General features: G+C 42.3%; 2 protein-coding genes and 2 long non-coding RNA genes across 6 annotated transcripts; 2 read left to right on the top strand and 2 right to left on the bottom strand.

The window, feature by feature from the left end:
• Window positions 1-225: 225 nt before the first annotated feature.
• Window positions 226-3,278, top strand: LOC111979306 (uncharacterized). The gene is made up of 2 exons (XR_011481643.1): window positions 226-1,040; window positions 1,899-3,278. It is a non-coding gene; the product is annotated as an uncharacterized lncRNA (long non-coding RNA).
• A 2,115-nt stretch (window positions 3,279-5,393) lies between these two features.
• Window positions 5,394-11,424, bottom strand: LOC139029332 (uncharacterized). Of its 2 annotated transcripts, XR_011481639.1 has the most exons (5): window positions 10,388-11,424; window positions 6,098-6,171; window positions 5,876-5,938; window positions 5,660-5,764; window positions 5,394-5,538 (listed from the first exon to the last, which is right to left on the bottom strand). It is a non-coding gene; the product is annotated as an uncharacterized lncRNA (long non-coding RNA). The 2 variants fall into 2 exon arrangements; XR_011481638.1 differs by lacking the exon at window positions 10,388-11,424 and having other exon boundaries at window positions 6,098-6,471.
• Window positions 11,425-12,152: 728 nt separating this feature from the next.
• Window positions 12,153-15,190, top strand: LOC111979309 (zinc finger protein 24-like). Its single transcript, XM_024009767.3, has 2 exons — window positions 12,153-12,432; window positions 13,538-15,190. The coding sequence occupies exons 1-2, from the start codon at window positions 12,153-12,155 to the stop codon at window positions 14,485-14,487; spliced, it is 1,230 nt and encodes a 409-aa protein (XP_023865535.1). The 3' UTR covers window positions 14,488-15,190.
• A 169-nt stretch (window positions 15,191-15,359) lies between these two features.
• On the bottom strand, window positions 15,360-22,655 carry LOC111979298 (nectin-4). Of its 2 annotated transcripts, none has more exons than XM_024009753.1 (11): window positions 22,378-22,655; window positions 21,529-21,726; window positions 21,231-21,398; window positions 20,740-21,018; window positions 20,533-20,650; window positions 17,647-17,798; window positions 17,226-17,391; window positions 17,025-17,100; window positions 16,836-16,898; window positions 16,512-16,724; window positions 15,360-16,378 (listed from the first exon to the last, which is right to left on the bottom strand). In XM_024009753.1, exons 1-11 carry the CDS (start codon window positions 22,439-22,441, stop codon window positions 16,079-16,081), a joined length of 1,797 nt encoding a protein of 598 aa, XP_023865521.1. In that variant the 5' UTR covers window positions 22,442-22,655; the 3' UTR covers window positions 15,360-16,078. The 2 variants fall into 2 exon arrangements, with proteins under 2 accessions (XP_023865521.1, XP_023865522.1); XM_024009754.1 differs by having other exon boundaries at window positions 21,529-21,723.
• Between the last annotated feature and the right edge of the window lie 62 nt (window positions 22,656-22,717).

Raw genomic sequence — 22,717 nt, 5'->3', positions numbered from 1 at the left:
ATAATACAAAAAATGTATTCACTATATGTCTGTATTTGAATTGATATAATGTGGATTCGTTTTATTTTTATTATTATTTATTTGTGGAATCCCTCTGGCTGGATATTTCCTTGTCGGAGTTTACCCAGAATACACCGAGCGACCCATTGCCAACGTACGCAGTGTGTTAACAGATATACTTTTTGAGGAGATGAGAAACTCCTTTGTAATCAATTAACAGCCGCGCGGTGCATTCTGGGTGATTCTGGGACAAGACGAGCTCTCCTACAAGGAGTGAATGGGAGTCAATTGGGCGCTAGCTCAAAAACCCAACATTAGCATGAATTTCGTAAACAACAAGTACAATATCAATAACAAATCCGAGACGTGAGATAATTAACTTGTTATCTGTAATATCGTATAGCTTTGGAATCGGGACACTGTGTACTTTCAAGGAAAATAGGCAAGTTTCTCGACTCATACCCTGACTTTGAGAATGGATCGTGACGATGAGTTTAGCAACCGCATGACGCAGCATGACAACTTAAACGCGATTGGGCGACAGTCGACTCCATTCATTGCCAAAAGATATTCCCATCTCCTCCTTTCTCTAATATCGCTGGGATTATTACGATTCCAAGGGAGTTTCCGATTTCCTTAAAAGTATATCCGCTCCTCCCCTCAGTTTGTTTTCGCGGAAGTAAAATCCATCAGCGATAGCTAGCCAACTATTGGCTTTTCCAGCTGAATATTATCTTTAGAAACATAACACTAGTCCGATAAAATGTTGTTCCAGGAGAATATGACCAACTGTGTTACTTTTCAGACCAAATTATCATCCGTTATGGATGTGTTGGCCAAAGCTGCTGTGGCAGAAATAAGTAAATTGTTCGATGATGGGTTTGCTGTGTTACGCTTGGAAATGTGCCATAGAGAAAATGAAATTGAAGCCTTGAAAATAAAATTATTTATGGAGAACGAACGGCAAGCGACGAGTTCCAAACTGCGAGAAGCAGGCAATTCTTCCACATGTTCTTCGTCTTCCAGAAGGACAGAGCAGGGTAAGCCTGCGCGTGCTTGCTTACTGTACTAGCTAACTAGGTTGACTTATCTAAAATGTGTTGTTGTCCAGTGTCCATCTCAACTCAGGGGTCAATTCTTAACAGTATTAACAACATAACTGACAATAATTTAGCTCAATGCCTAGCTAGTGTACATATTGCCAGGAAATCCAACGTTGAATTGCATTGAATTCTGTTGGGCAGAAATTAGCGTTTGAGTAAGGGTAGTTTCCTCTCACGACCTCTGTTGAATACAATGATATTTTAACCTACTTTACTGGTTGTCCGTGCAGTTGGCTTTTTGGCGTTAGGAATGTGACACAATATATCCACAGAAAATTATGATTACATCAACTTTACAAAGCTCTGGTAGTGGGTTCAGATTTCTATCACCTGAAGCATGCACTTAACCATGAAAGCACGAGCTCGGCAAGTATGCGTGCATCTCATGAATGTATTTTTTAAATCTTGTGCACATGCTTCAGGTGATAGAAATTCGAAAGCACTGCCAGTGCTTTAGAAAAGTTGATGTAATTATACTTTCCTGTGGATATATTGCCTCACATTCCTACCTCCAAAAGGATCAACCGCACAGACAAATATCAAAAAGTTCAAAAATAATTTTGTTCAACATTCTGACTTGTAGAGGTTGTGAAGGGAAACTTTCCACATTCAAACACTCATTTCTGCCCTATGTGGAATTCAATGCAATTCGAGGTCAGGTTTCCAGGCAAGTGTAGATAATGGGTATCAGTTTTATTGTTGACCTATGTTAAATTGTTCAGTACACTCTCAACTTTGTTTTACAGTGCTTATGACATATAGCTTCTGACAGTTCAGTTAAACCTTCCCTTTCAGGGTCCAAGGGGTCTGATGAGGATGCTGGTGAAAGAACTTCATTTGAGCAGACCACCAGAGACAAAGTGTTCACACCTAAAGACAAACAACTGGATCAAAATAGACCACAGCCACCTGCAGAATCAGTAGAGGGGCTCAATGAACAGTACAGGTCTGTCCAGCGAGAGAAGGGTAGTGCACTAGAGTTAGTGAAGACAGAGCATGAGGAGGAGTATGACGTTATTTCACTACATACATCGGGAAGTGAACATGGCACAGAGCAATCAGATCATCAGGAAACTGAGTTTGCCATGGATCGCAGAGAGAGTCATCTGTGGGCGTCTGTATCAGAGATCAACTGTGACTCTGAGGGTCCAGATTGCTCATATGGTACGGAACAATATACACAGGATCTCAATACAGACATACAGCTTATTCAAAGTGCTGTGGAGGGTCTTGATAGCGATCCATCATCAGAGATGGGGTACATAAACAGACTAATGAAAGAAGAGATGCGAGCACAGTCTGGTTGGAATGACCAAAGAAGGACCCCTATAGATTTGGTTCAAGCACAACCAGGACAGCAGAGAGCGCAAACTATGTACCCAGAGAGAAGGGAGGATGGAACTACTACCAGAGTGCCGTCAGACAAACAAACGCGAACCAATGAGGGTGCAGCATATTCCAACGTTTGGCTAAACAATGTATTCTCATTTGCCCCAAATGGTTTCAACTCCGCAAAGGTAGCCCCAAGGAGTACCCCAGCAAGAGAGAAGTGGTTTGTTTGCACCTTTTGCGGAAAGAGCTTTGACAGGGTCAGTCACTTGGAGATGCATCAACGGATTCATACAGGAGAGAAACCGTACAGCTGTGTGACATGTGGGAGGTGTTTTGCTCAGCAGAGTAATCTCCGCACACATCAGCGAGTACACAGGGGCCTCAGAACAAAGCAAACGAAAAGTAATCACAATGACGAGACGACTAAGAACATTCTAGAGAAACCAGCTGGGTCCCGCCCCACACATTATGAAACACAACCTCATTAATATAAACTTTTTCTAATGACTGAGAACAAAGTGTTCATGAGAAGACAGTCAAGACACTCGTGCAAAAAGCCGCAGTGTGCTACTTTTGTTTTCCTATTCTTAAAGTGAGAGCAGTGCGGCCCTACCACTACTGTTACACTAGTGGTGCTAATATACTGTAGGGAGTTAAAGTTACAGGTTTACATCCTCCTGCTTGTATATTTTAAAAGGAACAGTTATCAAGAGGTGGATCTCCATCGTCTTTTTAGTTTTTGTAGGACTATGCCAGAGACAACACATCTGGAGAGAAAATACAATGGATGTGCTTTTATCAATGCATACATTTTTATGAATAAACATAAATTCTCTGAACTTTGAGCCCTTGTTGTTGTTGAAATACACTGAGAATACAAAACATTAACACCTGCTCTTTCCATAATATAATAATTTATACAATTTCTATAGCGCTTTTCATAGAATCTCCGTGCTTCAAGAGCAACAAAAAAAACACGCAATATATCATGACAGATGAACCAATAGAGGCCAAGTCTTTGAAAGCTGCATCCTCTGAAGATGGAGAGGGTCAGTTCATGGCTTGAGCAGAGAGAGCTGGTCAGAGGATGGTGATGGAGTCTGTTGACGATCTTGTAGAGGGCACGTCTGGGAACCAGCCTGACTCTTATAGCCACTGGTCTTCTTCTCTTCCAGTCTGTGTAGCACCCACTTGGGTGATGCCTCAGCAGCTCTGGACACCAGAAGGTTCACCACACAAAGTTCACAATAGTAGCCAGTCGTCCTCACTACGAGCGCTCTCTCTTAGCACTACTATATACTAGATGTTCTGTCCTCTGGGGTGTAGGAGGATGGTGTTGGAGTGTGGTTTGGGCTGCAGAAACCCATTGCTGTGGTTGAAGAGTGCCGCTGAGATCTGGTAAGAACTGGTGTCACAGTCAGCCTCATCAACCTCCAGCACGTCCTGTCTGTGGACCCAGTCGTCCCCTTCGGTCACACCGTCCCTCTGGCCACCCAGGTCACTGAGCATTGGGGGGATATATCTCCCATTCCTCTCACGTTTCAGGCGACTCCTGAAAATTGTTCTCAGAAGATCGGGAATTGGCAGCCAGAAGAAACAAAAAGGCTGGTAATGTGTCCAGATGCATTTTTCAAACAAAAATATTAGCCAGCTAGCTAGTTAGCCAAGCCAAAGACTTTTAACCTGTCAGTAAATCTGCAAATTCGTGGCCCTAAAACACTAGATATACAGTACCAGTGAAACGTTTGACACGCCTACTCATTCCAGGGTTGACTATTTTCTACATTGTAGAATAATAGTGAGACATCAAAACTATGAAATAACACATGCAATCATGTAGTAACCAAAAAAGTGTTAAATCAAAATGTTTTATATTTGAGATTCTTCAAAGTAGCCTTGACAGCTTTGCACACTCTTGGCATTCTCTCAACCAGCTTCACCTGGAATGGTGAAGCTAGGGCACCATGGCAACTATAGAACATGACAGAATGACCAGGTGAATACAGATGAAAGCTATGATCCCTTATTGATGTCACTTGTTAAAGAGACAGGTTAGAGAAGGATTTTTAAGCCTTGAGACATGTATTTAGAGGGTGAATGAACAAGACATTTTATATGTATGCCCTTTGAGAGGCATTTGAAAATCTCCCTGGTATTTGTGGTTGAATCTGTGTTTGAAATTCACTGCTGGACTGAGGAACCTTACATATAATTGTGTGGGGTACTGGCATGAGGTAGTCATTCAAAAACCACAGTGTTACACACAGAGTCCATGCAACGTATGTGACTTGTTAAGCAGATTTTTTTGTCCTGAACTTATTTAGGCTCGCCATAACAAGGGGTTGAAAACTTTTTCACTCAAGACATTTAAGCTTTTCATAAAAATGTTTAATCAAAAAACATAATTCTACTTTGACATGGGATATTGTCTGTAGGCCAGTGACAAAAAAAATCTAAATTTAATCCATTTGTAATAACGCTGTAACACAACAAATCAAGGGGTGTGAATACTTTCTGAAGGCACTGTATACAAGAAGCCCATGCTGATGGAAAAAAAGGACAAAGTCAACCTAAAAATGGCAATTAATGTGAACATGAGGTTGCCAAACACTCACTTCAGTCCAACTGTATCCAAGTTCAGTTCACAGGAGTGAGTAGCAGGCCACCATGACCATGGGGTTAGAGTGGAGCTGAGGGCAGTTCCCTTTTCAACCAACTCCTTTCACCCCTGTCTAGATGTTCTGTCCTCTGGGGTGTAGGAGGATGGTGTTGGAGTGTGGTTTGGGCTGCAGAAACCCATTGCTGTGGTTGAAGAGTGCCGCTGAGATCTGGTAAGAACTGGTGTCACAGTCAGCCTCATCAACCTCCAGCACGTCCTGTCTGTGGACCCAGTCGTCCCCTTCGGTCACACCGTCCCTCTGGCCACCCAGGTCACTGAGCATTGGGGGGATATNATCAACCTCCAGCACGTCCTGTCTGTGGACCCAGTCGTCCCCTTCGGTCACACCGTCCCTCTGGCCACCCAGGTCACTGAGCATTGGGGGGATATGTGGGCCACACACTGCCATCCTGGTCCTGGGGACGAGGAAGGAAGGCCAGAGTCCTGAAAAATAGAGAGCCACATATTGGGAGGCATTAAGATAAACAGATAGTTCTTTCAGTTATTACAGAGTAAACTTAGTGTGCATTTTCAAACAGCCCCTTCATACTCTCTCTGCACTCACGCCAGCTAGATTGGTACAGGACGGGGCGGCCTAGGTAGTCCAAATCACCCTCTCGAACCGTCCCCCACCGAGGGTGGATTGACTGCCTTTGTAGATGGGATGGTCCTAACGAGAGGGATCACAATAATCCACAGATTAAACATCAATGAAATCAGTATGATACTGTACATAATGTTGTAAATGTATAATATTGTTGAAGCTTTTATGAACTATCACCTCAAGGGACATTAGGCTTTTTTTCATTTCACTGTCTAGTCTGAGTAGTGTACAGTCTTCATTCTGTGGGTGGGGTGACAATTAGAGAAAGACAAAAATGATTGCTGGCAGACACTCATTCACAAGTAGATGATAACTAATAACTGAAAATGACCCCTCTAAGAAAATGAGAGATGACTGAAAATACGAGTAACAAGTGTTTGAAATGAAAGTACTCTGTACCTGTCGTCTGGGGTCTGTGCTGACAGAGTTGAGTCTTGTGGAGGAGGCCTATCTGGAGAGTGTTGATTTCTAACCTATGAAAGAGCTTTTTAGAAACTAAGGAGGATTTAAGGATAGGGAAAGGGGGTTCCAAGTATTGTGGAAATCAACCCATGTCCTTTCGCGAAGCTCCATCTCTAATGTCCTGTTATTGCGTCTATGGTATTAGTTAACTAAGATGATAATGACGATGACCAACACCCCAGCAGCCACACCTATAATGATCATCACTAGAGTGTCAAAGATCACTTCCTGCACACTCTGAGATGTCTCTGAGTGGGAAGGAAAGAGGGAATGCACACGAAATTGTAAACTCAAACAACCAAAGGTAGCGATTGCAGCAGGGGCGAAAATCTGATATCAACCTTGGAGGGGACAATTACATTAAATTTTCTCGAGCAATTCCTGAGGGGGACACCAAAAGTAGTGCTGTAACACATAGCATACGTTGTTATATGTTAAATGTATATTGAGGAACCATAATTCCTACAACTGGATAATTGATAGGTACAGTAGTTAACTGAAGGGTTTTCCCAACTTGTTCAAATGTTTAAATCATTATAATTCTACTACTAATAATAGTTATAGCAGTGCTCCTTACCAGTCCAGTATGTATGCAGGTATTCGTACTTACAACCAGCAATATCAAGAAAGGTCAGTAGGTGACAATGGTACTGTACACTGTATCGGTGTAGTTTTCATAAATACAATGAACATGGTGTGATCACATCTAAAAGAATCTCCATTGAGAACAATGACAAAGTTGGTCTCCATATTGAATTGACCTTTTAATTTGACTTTTTCTGATACATTTATATAGTCATTAAATATGTGCACCTGGCCTGAGTCTAATACAATATCTTTGCAAGAACAAAAAGCTTAAAATAAGTACAGTTCTAAAAGCAAAATAACTACTTCAATGAAAAACCCAAATAAATCAAACAAAATATCCTTCAGTCAGTGTCTCAACTCTTCAAACAGCAGCTATGGACAAGTATGTCGCACAAAGTATGCAATTTTAAATAAAATAACATGAAATAAATAATTTGTAAGTRTACTGAAAACTACTAAACAAAAGAACAAATATCAATTACACCAGGGGTTCTCAAACAGGGGTCCATGGACTAATTGCAAGGGGTCTGTGAAATAAAAAAGTGTAATGAATGTAGTCAGTACCACAAGATTTCCAGTAAGTTTACATATAATATAGAGGGGGTGGAGGTCCCTGAGGACCGCTCAAAACCTTGCCTGCCTTGCCTCAAAATATGCAGGGGTTCCAGTACCCCAAAAAGGTTGAGAACCACTGCTATACACACTACTGAACAAAAGAACCGAGCATATGTTTGCGGGTTTCCTCAACAACACATCAGTTGSCACTTTCGCAATGCCCTCGCCTGTTGTCTCCGACACCCTGTATAGCCCAATAAACTCCTTGTGAGGGACATGGTCATGGTCAACATAACGCAGACAGACATTCTCCTGTTCAGCACCAGAGACATCTTGAGTACCATCAACAATTAATGAAAATTGTACAATCGGAAGAGACGTAATCTCAGCTGCAATGCTTCGAATGACTATTGGCCATGATGTTCAGAATTTCATTCYGTGCTTTGGGGCCTGTGTACATTGTGGTACGCTCTGTTAACCACTTCAGTAAAATGGGATCATCCTCTTCTGCCCTAAGTTTCAAAATCTGGTATAAATTCCCACTGTCATCCGTGTGGCCTCTAAAGGCTTGTCCCTGTCTTACTACATGCCGCACCGAACTAACAATTTTCATCAAGCAATGCCTTGCGTCATCCTGCTGTTTACCCCACGCGCTGGATAACTGGACACTGATTGGATTTAGCTGGTGTGCTGTTACAATTACAAAGTGGCGGTGGGTTTGGCAGTTTTGATGTGCTGTGAATTTTTCAATGGCTTTTCTCCAGTTCCTAAATCCTGCACTAATGAAGGCAGCATCTGCTCTTTGGCCAAAAGATGGCTGTCTTGAAAACCCTTGGCTACAGTGAAAACACAACACTCCTTTTATTGATGGATTATAATGTAGCCACGGGAAATCGCGAAACCATCTCTCTTGAAACGTCAACACTCTGTTGGCAAGAGTTTGCGGTTCTATAAATTGTGGGTGTGGCTGATATGGTTTTGTGCCATCACTGTGGTAACTGGACAATGCTGTGCCACTGTCCCCTATACTGGTGCTGCTGGCAACAAGGGTGACACTTGGTCCTGCCGTGGCTGTGACACTGTCCTCTGAAGTCTCTCTCCCTGGCTCTTTCCCTTTCACCACCCTAACTGACTCACAGTCTGTCTCCTAGAAAATAAATAAGGTGTTTGCCGTACTCCTAACTACCGGTACCCAAAACTACACAATTAATCACAACAGCAATACCATTGCCGTAAACAAATCTTAGTTTAGTCACCAGTTTAAGTTGAGAGTGGGGGTATCCATGGCATTTTCCAATTATGTCCCTATTTTACAAGTCAAAAAAATTGAGAACCTTTCATAATGTTGCCAAACAAAGTCTCAACAAACTTACCTGAGACTCCCTGTCTCTGCATATCTGTCCCCAGCTCTGCTGTCTGTGTGCCATCTGTTGCCTGCTCTGCCTAATGACATCATTGTGAAACATTTCCATTAGCATTTCACTTCTTTCTTATGAACATTTTATCAACTAGTCTTTGAGATATTAGGATACTAGAGTTCTTACTATGCGTTTTGGTGTACTGACAAATACTCTGATGTCCGTCTTCTTACTTTTTTCTGCCATTTTTCTACCTGGCTGGCTGGCCTAGCTGCACACACACACATTTACACAACACATGCTGCAACCTTTTGTACTTTTAATAGTTTGTTTCATATTGGCTGGCTTCCAACAATAGCTGAATTTGTAAAGCAAGCGAGCACCAATTCCGTTTCTGTGTGTTTGCTATAATCTTTGCTACCTGGTTAAATAAAGGTGAAATAAAATAAAATAAAAAAAGTTCACTAGCGACAATTTATCTTTTGCAACGAGACCATTATATATATTTAAGACAATGGTAGAAGAGAGTGTAGTTCTGTTCTGTTCAGTTTGGACTTCAGTTTATCGCTAACCTTATCACAGGGACGTCGAAGCACTACAGCTGCATGCTGATCTTGGAATAAACTGATGATAGCAAAGATTCCATCTTTGACGACGCCACATAAATGGAATAGGTACTAGCTAGCTTGATAGTTAATGTTTGCTTTAGTTTGCGCGCTAGCTCTGTAAATTCAGCTAGTGTGTGAACCCTGCCAACATAAAAATAAATAAATAACATTGCTATGGACCTGCTATGGATTGACTGGATTAACCTCACGTCAGTTACGTACATGTCCCTTTCGGACATTAGATACGAACCCTCTATTACCTTGCCAGCTAAAGAACTGGCAGTGGATCAAACCATTGTGAGGCAAAGGGCGGGGGGGGTCGCAATCTTATGAAACTTAAAAACGCTTCTTAAGTGTCTATAATCAGCACAAGTGCTTTCATTGCGTATTATTAATATATTGAAATTACATAGTTATGTTTACAGTGATATCTTGGGGGGGACAAATCATATTTTTCCCAAGATGGGGGGGTCGTGTCCCCCCCGTCCCCCCTGGGATTTCCGCCTATGGATTGCAGTGCCATGTATATAGGATGCAGGTTTGTTGCAACTTTAGTGACATCTGTATTTCAGATTATTATCACAAGGGGGCAGCAATGTTACAAATATTACTAATCAGGTATCAAATAAAAAAATTAAGAATGATCACATGCACCAATACAACAGTGAAACGCTTACTTACAAGCCCTTAACCAACAATGCAGTTAAGAAAAATAAATAAATAAAAGTAACAAAAAATTAAAGAGCAGCAGTAAAATAAATAATAAGGCATGTAATAATAAGCCAAACTCCTGTTCCCCAATTGACATGTTTTGGTCCAGCTCCTCTTCATCCAATACCATGTCCAGAACATGCATCTCTGTGGACACCTCAATCTCCTCAGCCATGAGGCTGTCCTAGTCAGAATCCTGACATGTCATGAGGAAGAAGGAGAACACATTCTGTATACTGCCATTAACTTACATTGTCAGAGGAACATATTGACTCAGAATCACTTAACCAATAAATTGAGCATCACAAATGTATTTTATTTCAAAGATTGACTGTGTTGGAATGGACCTTGAACTACACCACAAAAAAACAGACTGAAAGAAGGGATGGGCTTATGGGGCCACATACCACACAAATCTCTTCAGAGTAAGACAGCACGTCCTTACAGGCAGACTGCCTTCCTCATCCTCCCATTATTCATCCAGAACAGGAGGAGGAGGAAGGCCAGTAGGAGGCAGGACACCACTAGAGGGTGGCAGGGATGAAGAGGACAAAGGACTGAGAGTGGAGAGGGAAGAGAGGAGGAATGAGTGAAGAGGAGTGAACCCCTCTTTAAGAATTGGTTCTCTGTGCTTATGAGTGGAGAGGTGAGAGAGGAGGAGGCGGTGGGGGAGAGGGAGGATGTGGTGGATGTTAGCCTGGAGGGCTGGAGAGACTGGCAGGAGGAGGGCTGTGATGCACATGAGGTCACAGAGAGGGCCTTAGGCAGCACAGAGGCCTGGAGCAGGAGTCTGTTCTCCATGCTGTCGCTGGTAGTTGGAGTAGAGCCTCCCTGGTGCGGCTTGCTGATCCCGGGCCCCATGAGGATGGCGCAAAGCCAGTGCCTTTATCTCTGGTGGAAGAAAAGTCTACTGACTGTCAGGTCATATGCACGCAGGAAGTTTGGGATGTATCTTGTCCTGGAGGCAGAGCTGAGCGATTTTTACTAATGGGCCAGCGACAAAGTCAAAATTGGCTATACATTGTAAAAAAATTCATGAAAACAAAAATACGCTAAGGTTAAGCAAAAGGTTAGCAGTTCGGTTAAGTTTAGGTTTAAAATCTGATTTTATGACATTGTGGCTGTGTCAGCTAGTGACTACCCTGCAGAGCTGCCTCCAGTACATAAGTCATCCCAAAAAATGCCAACCTGTGTATTCACACAGCACAGGGAGGGTCCGGGCCTTTTACAGTACATCTAGGACAAACATAAAACACAGTACCTGACTGGCAAGACATTCTAGGTTCATTATTTAAACAGTCTGTGTAAAACATACAAACTGCAGGCGGCAGGTAGCCCAGTGGTTAGAGCGTTTGGCCAGTAACTGAAAGGTTGCTGGATCAAATCCCTGAGCTGTCAAGGTAAAAATCTGTTGTTCTGCCACTGAACAAGGCAGTTAACCCACTGTTCCTAGGCTGTCATTGTAAATAAGAAGTTGTTCTTAACTGACTTGCCTAGTTAAATAAAACACAAAAAGCTATCCCTGTGTTTGAGCCTTTCTCTGGAAAAGTGAGCAGTAAAAGTGAAAAAGGTTCACTCAACTCAGATAAAGATTGTTGTCTGTTTGGTTGAGTAGCAGTTGTGTGCTTTAGAGAACTTGCTCAATAAATGAATGACATCAGTCCAGAATCATAGTATAATGCACCAATGTTGTTCTGGCCAGAAAACCAGTCTGAATTGTTGATAATGGTAGATTGGTTCAGGAGACAATAGTACTGTAGTCTGTTCCCTGAGCAGCAAGAAACAGTATTACGTGCCTGTGCCATGTATCTGGCTACAGAAAAGACAGGTGAGCTCGCGGTCTGTTTATGTCCTCTACGGACACCGTAGGACTCTTTAATGATCATATGACCACGCGCTTCTCCCATCCTTTGTTGTCGCGGAAGTAAAGACCCATCGGTGGTAGCTAGCAAAAGTGGTTAACAGTTAACTCAGGCAGTTTACCTTCCCAAAAAGTATACTTAACTGGGTGTGTCTCCCATAGACACCAATGGAATAGCAGCTGGGTCTGACTTCCATGGAAACAGGAAAAAAAGCAGCGAGTCGCTTCCTCTTCCGTCTCTGGTAGCTTGCTATTGTATTGTCTTTTCCGACTGAACATTATCTTTAGAAACATAACAGTAGTCACATAAAATGTTGTTCCAGGAGAATATAACCAATTGTGTTACCTTTCAGACCAAATTAACATCGGTTATGGATGTGTTAGCCAAAGCTGCGGTGGCAGAAATAAGTAAAATGTTCGATGATGGTTTTACTGTTTTACGCTTGGAAATGTGTCGAAGAGAAAATGAAATCGAAGCGTTAAAAAGAAAATTATTGTTTATGGAGAACGAACGGCAAAGGACGACGTCCAAAGCGCGAGAAGCAGGCTGTTATTCCACATACTCTTTGTCTTCCAGCAGAACAGAGCAGGGTGAGTCAGCTCGTGTTTACTATACTCATAGCAATATAATACATGGATTTTATTTCTAAGACTGTACTAGCTAGCTGTGTTTAGAATGAACCAGTACATGGGCTTGAGGAGACGATACATATGACGAGCACTCTGACGCCCAGGATCCTCCAATTTAAAGACTCATTAACCAGCTCCATAAACGTTATAATGTAAAAAACACGTTGGGTAGTCAGCAACATATGGAGTTATGCAGAACAACTACAGTCATTACTGCCCTTACGCACGGTATGTATTCCCAAAAAAGGTAAATAAGACTATTTATTTAGTTTTTTACCGCATGCGCCAAAACCACCTTCGGCACCTCCAATAAAATCACTCATTACTACTGTCTCGCAGGCTGATCCACCAGCATTACAATATTCCGAAAGGTCATTGATTTTATTGGAAGAACATACCGTGCGTAACGGCAGTAATGATTAGCTGCTCTGCGAAACTCCATATTTTGGTGAGTACAGAACCTATTTTGACATAACGTTCGAAGAGTTAATGGGACTTTTGCCGCGTTCTATTGCAAGTCGGAAAAAGAAAACTCAGAAATTTCCGACACGCTAACTGTTGTAGCGATACACGTGCCGCGTTCAACGAACCAGCAAGTCGGAAATGTCCGCGTTTCCTACCTCCGATTAGGATGTGAACGCGGCATTTGAATTGAAGGATCCTAGGCGTCAGAGGAAAGGTCGTCATATTCAGTTTATCCCCAAGCCCAGGTACTGGTTCAGGTATGCCATGTTCACATGCTAGTCGGAACTAGGAAACTCGGAAATTTCCAACTTGATGATGCGTTACTACTACCAGTTAGCAAGGTGGACATTTCCGACTTTCCTAGTTCAGACTAGCACTTGAAAGGTGCATTTGAGTAGACCTATCTGAAATGTGTTTCTGTCCATCTCAACTAAAGGGTCAATTCTTCAAAAAGATAAAGTATTAACAATATGACTGACATTTATGCCTAGTTAGTGTAGATAATTGATTTCAGTTGTTGACCTTGTTCAATTGCTCAGTGCTCTCTGAACTTTTACATAGTTTTTGACATATACTGACAGTTCATTTAAACCTTTCCTAGGGTCCAAGGGGTCTGATAAGGATGCTGGTGAAAGGACTTCATTTGAGCAGACCGCGAGAGACAAAGTGTTCACACCTAAAGATGACCAACTGGATCAAAATAGACCACAGCCACCTAAAGAATCAGTAGAGGGTCTTAATGAACAGTACAGGTCTGGCTACCAAGAGGAGAAGGGTAGTGGACTAGAATTAGTGGTGAAGACCGAGCAAGAGGAGGAGTATGATGTTATTTCACTACATACATCAGGAAGTGAACATGGTACAGAGAGATCAGATCATCAGGAAACAGAGTTTGCCATGGATGACCGAGAGAGTCAGCTGTGGGCGTCTGTATCAGAGATCAACTGTGACTCTGAGGGTCCAGATTGCTCATATGGTACGGAACAATATACACAGGATCTCAATACAGACATACAGCTTATTCAAAGTGCAGTGCAGGGTCTGGATAGCGATCCATCATCAGAGATGGGGTACATAAACAGACTAATGAAAGAAGAGATGCGAGCACAGTCTGTTTGGAATGACCGAAGTAGGACCTCTACAGATTTGGTTCAGGCACAACCAGGTCAGCACAGAGAGCAAACTATGCACCCAGAGAGAAGGGAGGATGGAACTACTACCAGACTGCCATCAGACAAACAAACGCGAGCCAATGAGAGTGGAGCATATTCCAATGTTTGGTTAAACAATGTATTCTCGTTTGCCCCAAATGGTTTCAACTCAGCAAAAGTAGCCCCACAGGGAACCTCAGCAGGAGAGAAGCGGTTTGTTTGCACCTTTTGCGGAAAGAGCTTTGACTGGGTCAGCCACTTGGAGATGCATCAACGGATTCATACGGGAGAGAAACCGTACAACTGTGTGACATGTGGGAGGTGTTTTGCTCAGCAGAGTAATCTCCGCACACACCAGCGAGTACACAGGGGTCTCAGAGCAAAGCAAACAGTCTACTGATGGTCATCACCATGACGAGACAATTAAGAACATTCTAGAGAAACCAGCTGGGGCACGCCCCACACATTATGAAACAACCTCATTAACCACGTTTCCATCCAGTTTTTATGCGAGTAAAGTCTTACCATATTAAAACAAAATCACGGCTGTGATGTTTCAGTGCAATTTCATAAATTCTGACAGATCATTTGTTTGTTCTACCTTTTTGTGTCTGTAAAATGTATTATGTGAGAAATGACAGTGGAAACACCTTTATGTGCAAATATTAATATAATAACCATACCAAAGTAAACTTGGAGTCACAATTATATTGTGGGTGGTCCTCCCATACGACTTGTGAAACCATGCAGTTTATTAGGCTACAGATTAAGTTATAAACTTCACAGCCCAATGGGCAAAAACTGGTTGCATCATTTTTTCCATGTTATTTCAACAACAAAAATGTAATCTGATGACGTTGAATCAACATGGAAAACTGATTGGATTTGCCAAAAGTCAGAACTGTAACGAAATTGTATTTTTCATCCAACTTTTAACCTAAATCTAATGACATGGTGACATTTCACAGTAGTTGACAACCAAATGTAAATATAAACTAGACGTTGAAATTGTCTATGCCCAGTGGGAAGGTGATGAAAGTGCACGGTGATCTTGATGCTCCTTTCCAATAAATATCGAGGGTCTTATTCTGATGACATGATGATCAACGCTTGACTACCGTGTTTGTCAAATATCCATAATCTCATCATGTAGACTACCCTACCCGCACTGTATCTGCGAGCTGTTGGCTCTAGCGCACATGCCAAGACCAGAGTAGGCATATTTGCTATATAACGCGACTGTTTTGTAGTTGAAAATGTGATGGAAACGCATTGAACTTTAGATTTTTATTTGGTACATGAAAACAAGTCAGTTTGGGGTAGACACGTTGGAAATGCAAATATTTTATTCGGATTCAAGAATATTCACATGAAAATCTGTCGCCAATTGGATGGAAACCTAGCTATTGACAAACATTTTCCAATGACTGTGAACAGAGTTTATGAGAAGACAGTCAAGACACGTGCAGAAAGCAGCAGTGTTACTTTTGTCTTTATATTTTGTAAAGTGAGAGCAGTGATCCCCTACCACAACTGTTACACTAGTGGTGCTAATATACTGTAGGGAGGTATCACAGCCTCCTGCTTGTAACCTTTTAAAAGGAACAACGATATCTAGAGCCAGATCTCCATCGTCTTTTTAAAACTGCCAGAGACTAACACATCTGGAGAGAAAAACGACAGTGGACATGCTTTTACCAGTGCATACATTTTTATGAATAAACATGAGAATTCTCTCAAACAGCCCTTTTGATTTTTTTAAATAGAAAGAAACATGAAAATAACATTAACGCACAAGGGTAGGGTATATTTAGTATATCAGAACTATAAGGTTAGCTAAAATGACATCACAAGCACAACTGATAAGTGCTTAGACAAGACTAGGTTTACAGTTGACAAAGCGATGCTGCAATATAACAGGCCTCCATGACCATTGGGTTAGGGTGGAGCAGAGGGCAGTTCCCTTTTCAACAAACTCCTTTCACCCCTGTCTATATGTTCTGTCCTCTGGGGTGTAGGAGGATGGCGTTGGAGTGTGGTTTGGGCCGCAGGAACCCGTTACTGTAGTGGAAGTGGTTGGAGAGTGCCTCTGAGATCTGGTATGAACTGTTGTCACAGTCAGCCTCGTCAACCTCCAGCACGTCCTGTCTGTCGCTCCAGTCTTCCCCTTCCGTCATGCCTTCCCTCTGGCCACCTAGGTCGCTGAGCATTGGGGGGATGTCTGTGGGCCCCACACTGCCATCATGATCCTGGGGCTTCATGGGGACAAGGGAGGAAGGAAGGCCAGAGTCCTGAGAAATAGAGAGCCACATATTGTGTGGCATTGAGAGAAACAGATAGTTCTTTCAGTTATTACAGAGTAAACTTAGTGTGCATTTTCAAACTTTCACGTATCCTCTTCCTCTCTCGGACACAAATACACACCAGGGACATATTGCTGCTCTTTAGGTACGACTCCACCCTTCGTCTGCGCTCTTCCCTTTCTCCCTTCATCTCAGCCCCCCTCGTACTCTCTCTGCACTCGCGCCAGCTAGATTGGTACAGGACGGGGCGGCCTATGTAGTCCAAATCATCCTCTCGAACCGTCCCCCACTTCCCACCGAGGGTGGATTGACTGCCTTTGTAGATGGGATGGTCCTAATGAGAGGGATCGCAATAATCCACAGATTAAACATCAATGAAATCAGTATGATACTGTACATAATGTTATAAATGTATAATATTGTTGAAGCTTTTATGAACTCTCACCTCAAGGGACATTAGGCTTTTTTTCATTCTACTGTCTAGTCTGAGTTGTGTACAGTCTTCATTCTGTGGGTGGGGTGAAAAGTAGAGAAAGACAATAATTATTGCTGGCAGACACTCATTCACAAGTAGACGATAACTAATAACTTAAAATAAGAGCAAACAAGCGTTCGAATTTAAAGTTCTCTGCACCTGTCCTCTGGGGTCTGTGCTGACAGAGTTGAGTCTCCTGGAGGAGGCCTGTCTGGAGAGAGTGTTGATTTCTAACCTGTGAAAGAGAGCATTTCAGAAACTGAGGGCGATTTGAGTATTTAAGGATAGGGAAGGGGGGGGGGGGGGTTCAAAGTATTATGGAAATCGGGGGGGTTCAAAGTATTATGGAAATCAACTCACATCCTTTTACTAAGCTCCATCTCTAATTTGCTGTTTTTGCGTCTGTGGTATCGGTTGACTAAAATGATGACGATGATCATGACGATGACCAACACCCCAGCAGCCACAGCTATAATGATCATCACTAGAGTGTCAAAGATCACTTCCTGCACACTCCGAGATGTCTCTGAGTGAGGGAGTGGGAAGGAAAGAGGGAATGCACACAAAATTGTAACCACAAACAACCAAAGGTAGCGATTGCAGTGCCATGTATATAGGATGCAGTTTTGTTGCAACTTTAGTGACATCTGTATTTCAGATTATTATCACAAGGGGCAGCAATGTTACAAATATTACTAATCCAGTGTAGTGTGACCAGTGTCATGTTTTTCTGTTCAGATCTCCCCAAAATACAGGAATAACTTTGCCTATTTCCCCTTACCTGTAACTGTGATGTTACATTTTACTTTCCTTGTCCCAACGCCGTTGTTCACCACACATTCATAAACTCCAGTGTCATTCAGTCTCAGGGCTCGGCCAAACAGAAGCCTTGCTCCATCCACAGTCAGGCCATCTGGCAGAGCCTTACCATCCCTGCAGACGGAGACAAATGTACCCACATACAGGGGATTAAAGAATAGCAGAAAACAGGAATGCCCACATTAATACTAATCCTCTCAACAATGTACTCATGTAACCTACTCAACATAGCACTAAGCTACCTGGGGCGGCAGGTAGCATAGTGGTTAGATCATTGGGCTAGAAACCGAAAGGTTGCTAGATTGAATCCCTGAGCTGACAAGGTAAAAATCTGTCGTTCTGCCCCTGAACAAGGCAGTTAACCCACTGTTCGTAGACCGTCATTGTAAATGAGAATTTGTTCTTAACTGACGTGCCTATTTAAATAAAAAATAAATAAAAACATACTCATCATGACTCATGGAATAGCAGACTCAACTGCATGAAACAATGGCTATGTCCATGAAGGCAGATACAGTGGGTACCCTTAAGAAAAAAAAAGAAAAAGCTTGCAGTATACCTGCAGTTGTGGACATAGCCATTGTTTCACACAGTGGGTCTGCTATTCCATGAGTCATGATGAGTATGTTTTTATTTATTTTTTATTTAAATAGGCTCGTCAGTTAAGAACAAATTCCCATGGTGTTTACATCTTTGCAGAAATCCTTTCAGGTGTATTTTGTAGCTTTTGGTGAATGCATTCTAATTATCTAAAGTCACGCTGTCGCGACTGCCTGTAAACACACAGTCCAGTTCAAAGTGAATTATGGCAGGCCCTTGTGGCAAATGGCTTGTTTACATAAAGGCCTACTGTAGCTCTGATTTGCTATAGAGCACCGGTCTGTGTAGACTCCAGTCCTGGACAAGACAGGTGTTTTTATTCGGTTTTATTTACTGCAGTGTCTATTAATTGTCCAAACATACAGCCACTTTCCCTCTCTATACTGCTATATAATTTTCACAAATGCCTTAGTATACATAATTCCCAAACATTCTAAGAATGTATGAAAACGTGAAAATTACCATATCTAAGTGTCAGCAAATATTTTAAAAGTGTGATATTTTTCCTGGGGGTGTATATGAACAGATGTGGCTAAAATGCTGTCAGTTCCAATTTAAATGCAACAATATTTCACACACAAGCTATTTTCAAAGAGATGACTAACAACAGGAAGTGCGCTGCAATAAACCCAGTTCCACTCACCAGATGATGATAATTTGAAACTTAACTTCTTGTTTAAAGTTATTCTTGAAAAGGGAGAAGCTAACAAATAAGCAACAACATCCTCTTTGATAACACCTGCTGCAGCCACTACAAACTAGTTAAAGGCATAAGTTTTTGTAAAAACGGTCCCTCCCATTAAGTCAAAATGTGATTGGTTGGTTCCACTGTCACGCCACTAAATGTTGCCCTAATATGAATGGCAGATGTCTTTATCTACTGTATTTTCTTATGGCCTAGTCAATGGCTGATTTAGCTAGCTAGATTTATCTCCCAAGAGACCTGCAAAGAAAAATCCTGACTGGATCTTTTTTCTCTTCAGTGTTAACAATTTCCAACACAAACTGAAGAGATTAGATCAGAACATTATTGAAAATAATAATCTAATCATATTATAATAATTATTTTATAAATCCTTAGCCCTTCTCTGAAGGCATATAAGGCCCATTGTTCCCCACTGTGTTTGGGTTAGTAATAATTTGTAGTTCGGCTATATTTTCCCTCGGCATGGATTTTTTCACTATTCTGAATGTCTAAAGAATCTATATGTTGTTCTGAAATATGAACCCAGAAATACTGGACATTTTGAACTCTTATTATGGTGGTGATTTGACAAATTACAATCATGGTCTTGAATTGGACTCGCATTTTTCTGGTCTCGGTCTTGACTCGGACGACCCCTTGTCCCTACTATGAAGTAGGAGGCCCCGGAATAAGCTCAGATGTCCTAGGGACTATAATAGAGAGCAAGTATCTGATCCCACCAGGAACTAGGTCCACTGAGAGGGCTCACGTTGCCCTAGTTTCACTGTGCCCAGCCGGGTTACCATTTTACTGTTCACCCCAACAAGGAGCTTCTCACATTTCTGTCCTCACTCAGCCCAACCTTCTAACCAATCCTTCATAATGGAATCAACGCCAGAGATTACATCTGACATTGAATATATGTTTGAGAATAATACTACTGATAGGGAAACCCTATCACCAAGTGGTCAGGATCCAGTTTCTTTTCATTAAAATTCATTACATTTTTAACAACATGCCAAATGTGATACTTTATATACATTTAGAGCAATTTTGGAAAAGTATATCTCCTTCAATTATATCTAACTACTGCAGAAACAGATTCATGGATTTTTATCATACTGCAATAGTGAGTATTTAATTGTGTGTTCTGTCATTATTGTAATGCTCGCAGAAGAATCTTTAATTATGTGCAGACCCTGTGTTTTACTGCGTATTAGAGTGATATTTGATAAAGTGCTTAAGATGCGCCTCCAACTCTTCCCCCTCCCTCCATGGCTCCCTCACTCATGTGAAAATGTCTCTCTCCCAATCGGTTTTCTTATTCTGTAACTGGACACGATGTCTTTTATTTATTCTTGAATGGAACAAAGAGAGAAAGGCACCCTCCTAATTGACATACTCTTCTTTGTATGTGTGTGTGTGTGTGTGTGTGTGTGTGTGTGTGTGTGTGTATATTTTTCACGCCAGTATTTGTATAGTATATTTTATAATGCAGATTGTGTTACATTAGGCAAATAATACATAGACAGAAACAAAGACAGTCAGTCAGACAGGTAATACCTGGTCCAGGTGAAGTTTTTTGGTTTGGGGTTTCCTCCAGACTCACAACGGAGTTCAGCTTCCTTCAGTCCCATGTACCAGTTGCCATCAAAACCGGTGACAGATGCATCTGGGGGAACTATCAACACAAACAATGTCACTTTAATCCATCCTAGCATGGCCATCTAGTTACCACCTTCCCATGGTGACAGCCGAGGGTAAACTCACATTGCACCACCAGGCGGTTGCTGATCCTGCGGGGTTGTTCCAGAGCAGGGTGCCAGACCAGGCAGTCCAACCGCATGCCATTCATGCTCCTCAGGGGGTGCAGGGAGAAGTGGGTGGACACGGCCCCGCCCTCGGAGCTGCGGTTCTGGGCCTGGCCAGGAAGGTCCGTGTCCCAGGTCAGGCGGGGTGGAGGGCGGGCCACGGAGCGGCAGGAGGCAGCCACGTGGAAGGACTGGCCCTCCTCCAGAACCACCGGGTCCAGAGAGGAGATGGGGAAGGCTGGGGGGAAGGGAGGGTGAGGGGCACGGTCAAGCTGAGGTATATTAGATTGCATTTTATACAGTTAAATAGAGTTTTTAAGTAAGGCTTTGGTCAGTCAGAACTGAGAGAGTTACTTCAGTGGAAATTACTATGATGATTATAACAATGAAAATAGTAACTTGGTTTACATCTAGGATGAAAAGGAGGATGGTTAAAGAAATGTGTCTTACTCCACACAGTGAGTGACAGCTTCCTCTCAAAGTTCCCATAGGGGAATGTGCTGATGTGACAGATGTATTTCCCCTCATCAGACTCCTCCGTGGTCAGGATGAGCAGAGCAGAGTTCACCATGGAGCGACTGCTCTCAAACCTCACTCTCCCAGAGTACCGCCCAAACTCTGATACAAAAACAAGACACGAGACAGATTTGTTTCTGGTAAACATCAGTCATTGTAAACAAATGCAAGAAAACAACATTATGATAGTGATTGAGTGATTACGTGATGTGTGAGGGCATGGTGTACCAACCTGTGTGTCCCTCTGTGCGGTGGGCGGTGATGATATGTTCCTTGGTGCCATCAGGTAGCTCCTTGATCCAGCTGACCTGAACTACCTGCTCGTCCTCCTGAACCTGGAACTGACAGGGCAGCCGTGTCTCATCCTCCGTCATGGACCGCAGGGCAAAGGATGGAGGAGGCTCCACAAACCCACCCCTCACACACGCTGCTTTTTGTGAGAGAGGAGTGTGTGTGTGTTTGTGTGTGTTAGAGACAGAAACAAGGGTGAGAAGGGGTGTGAGAAAGAGTAATGCATAATCATCATAATAAACAAGAGCAAACATTTCCCTTTGAAATGTCTGGGGGGGATAGACAGTCTGTAGTTAATGATTCCTTCACTCATGAATGATTACACCTATTTTACAGACAGGGAAGTGGGAAACAGACAGATACACACAGGGACTCAGAGGTAGAGTATGTGCCACAAAGCTGTTTAACTTGCTTTTCCTGTTCATGACATTTGCCTTTATCACACCTCAGTTTGGCAGTCATGCTAAGGCCATTAATACACAAACACACTGACAAAAAGTGCACTTACTCACCACAAACGAAGCCTACTTTTAACACAGGTATGGGCCTATACATGCTACAAAAACGTACTCATTACTAATCAATCAAAACAAAAGATGCAGGGAAATAGCCTGTGTTTTTTGTTTTCCAAAGAATGTTACTCTACCACATTTCTATGGTGAATGTTGCTCAGCGCTTGTCACCACCACTCCCTTTCCTAATAGTGTCATGGTATGCAACAAAAATACACACTCAGATATAAAAGCTATATATATATATTTGTTGTTGAAAACCCATTCCCAAATCTTACCAAATCCCCATAACACCAACCAGGCTGCCTCCCACTGGCTCTGGTCCCAGACAGGTAACTTCATCCCTTGATTCACCAGTCCTCACAATATCAACTACAAGCTTCAAAATGTTATGAAATAATTCCTTTTCGTAATCTCATTATTAGAAATATGAGAGTAAACTGGTGCCACTTAAAAGTGCAATTGAAGCAAAAAGATTCAGCTCCTAGCGCTGTTTACGGTGGAGGCAGGTAGACAGGGTGTGCGTCAAGTTGGCAGTGCGTCAGGTGTTCGCCTCTCTTCGTTTATGCTTCATTAACCAGACTGTTACCATGGTTACTTTATGGATTTTCAGTGTGA

Source organism: Salvelinus sp. IW2-2015, linkage group LG19 (assembly GCF_002910315.2).
Source record: "Salvelinus sp. IW2-2015 linkage group LG19, ASM291031v2, whole genome shotgun sequence".
In the NCBI taxonomy this organism is placed as follows: Eukaryota; Metazoa; Chordata; class Actinopteri; order Salmoniformes; family Salmonidae; genus Salvelinus; species Salvelinus sp. IW2-2015.
This window is presented reverse-complemented; position numbering and strand designations above follow the sequence as displayed.

Bases quoted from the DNA above. Each gene is read 5' to 3' on its own strand.
- LOC111979298 (XM_024009753.1), bottom strand. From the start codon at position 22,441: ATGAAGTTACCTGTCTGGGACCAGAGCCAGTGGGAGGCAGCCTGGTTG. The intron at 17,799-20,532 runs GTATTACCTGTC...CTCCGTCTGCAG, and splicing joins AAAAACTTCACCTGGACCAG to GGATGGTAAGGCTCTGCCAG. The intron at 16,725-16,835 runs GTGAGAGTTCAT...CCCTCTCATTAG, and splicing joins AAAGCCTAATGTCCCTTGAG to GACCATCCCATCTACAAAGG.
- LOC111979309 (XM_024009767.3), top strand. From the start codon at position 12,153: ATGTTGTTCCAGGAGAATATAACCAATTGTGTTACCTTTCAGACCAAA. The intron at 12,433-13,537 runs GTGAGTCAGCTC...AACCTTTCCTAG, and splicing joins TTCCAGCAGAACAGAGCAGG to GGTCCAAGGGGTCTGATAAG.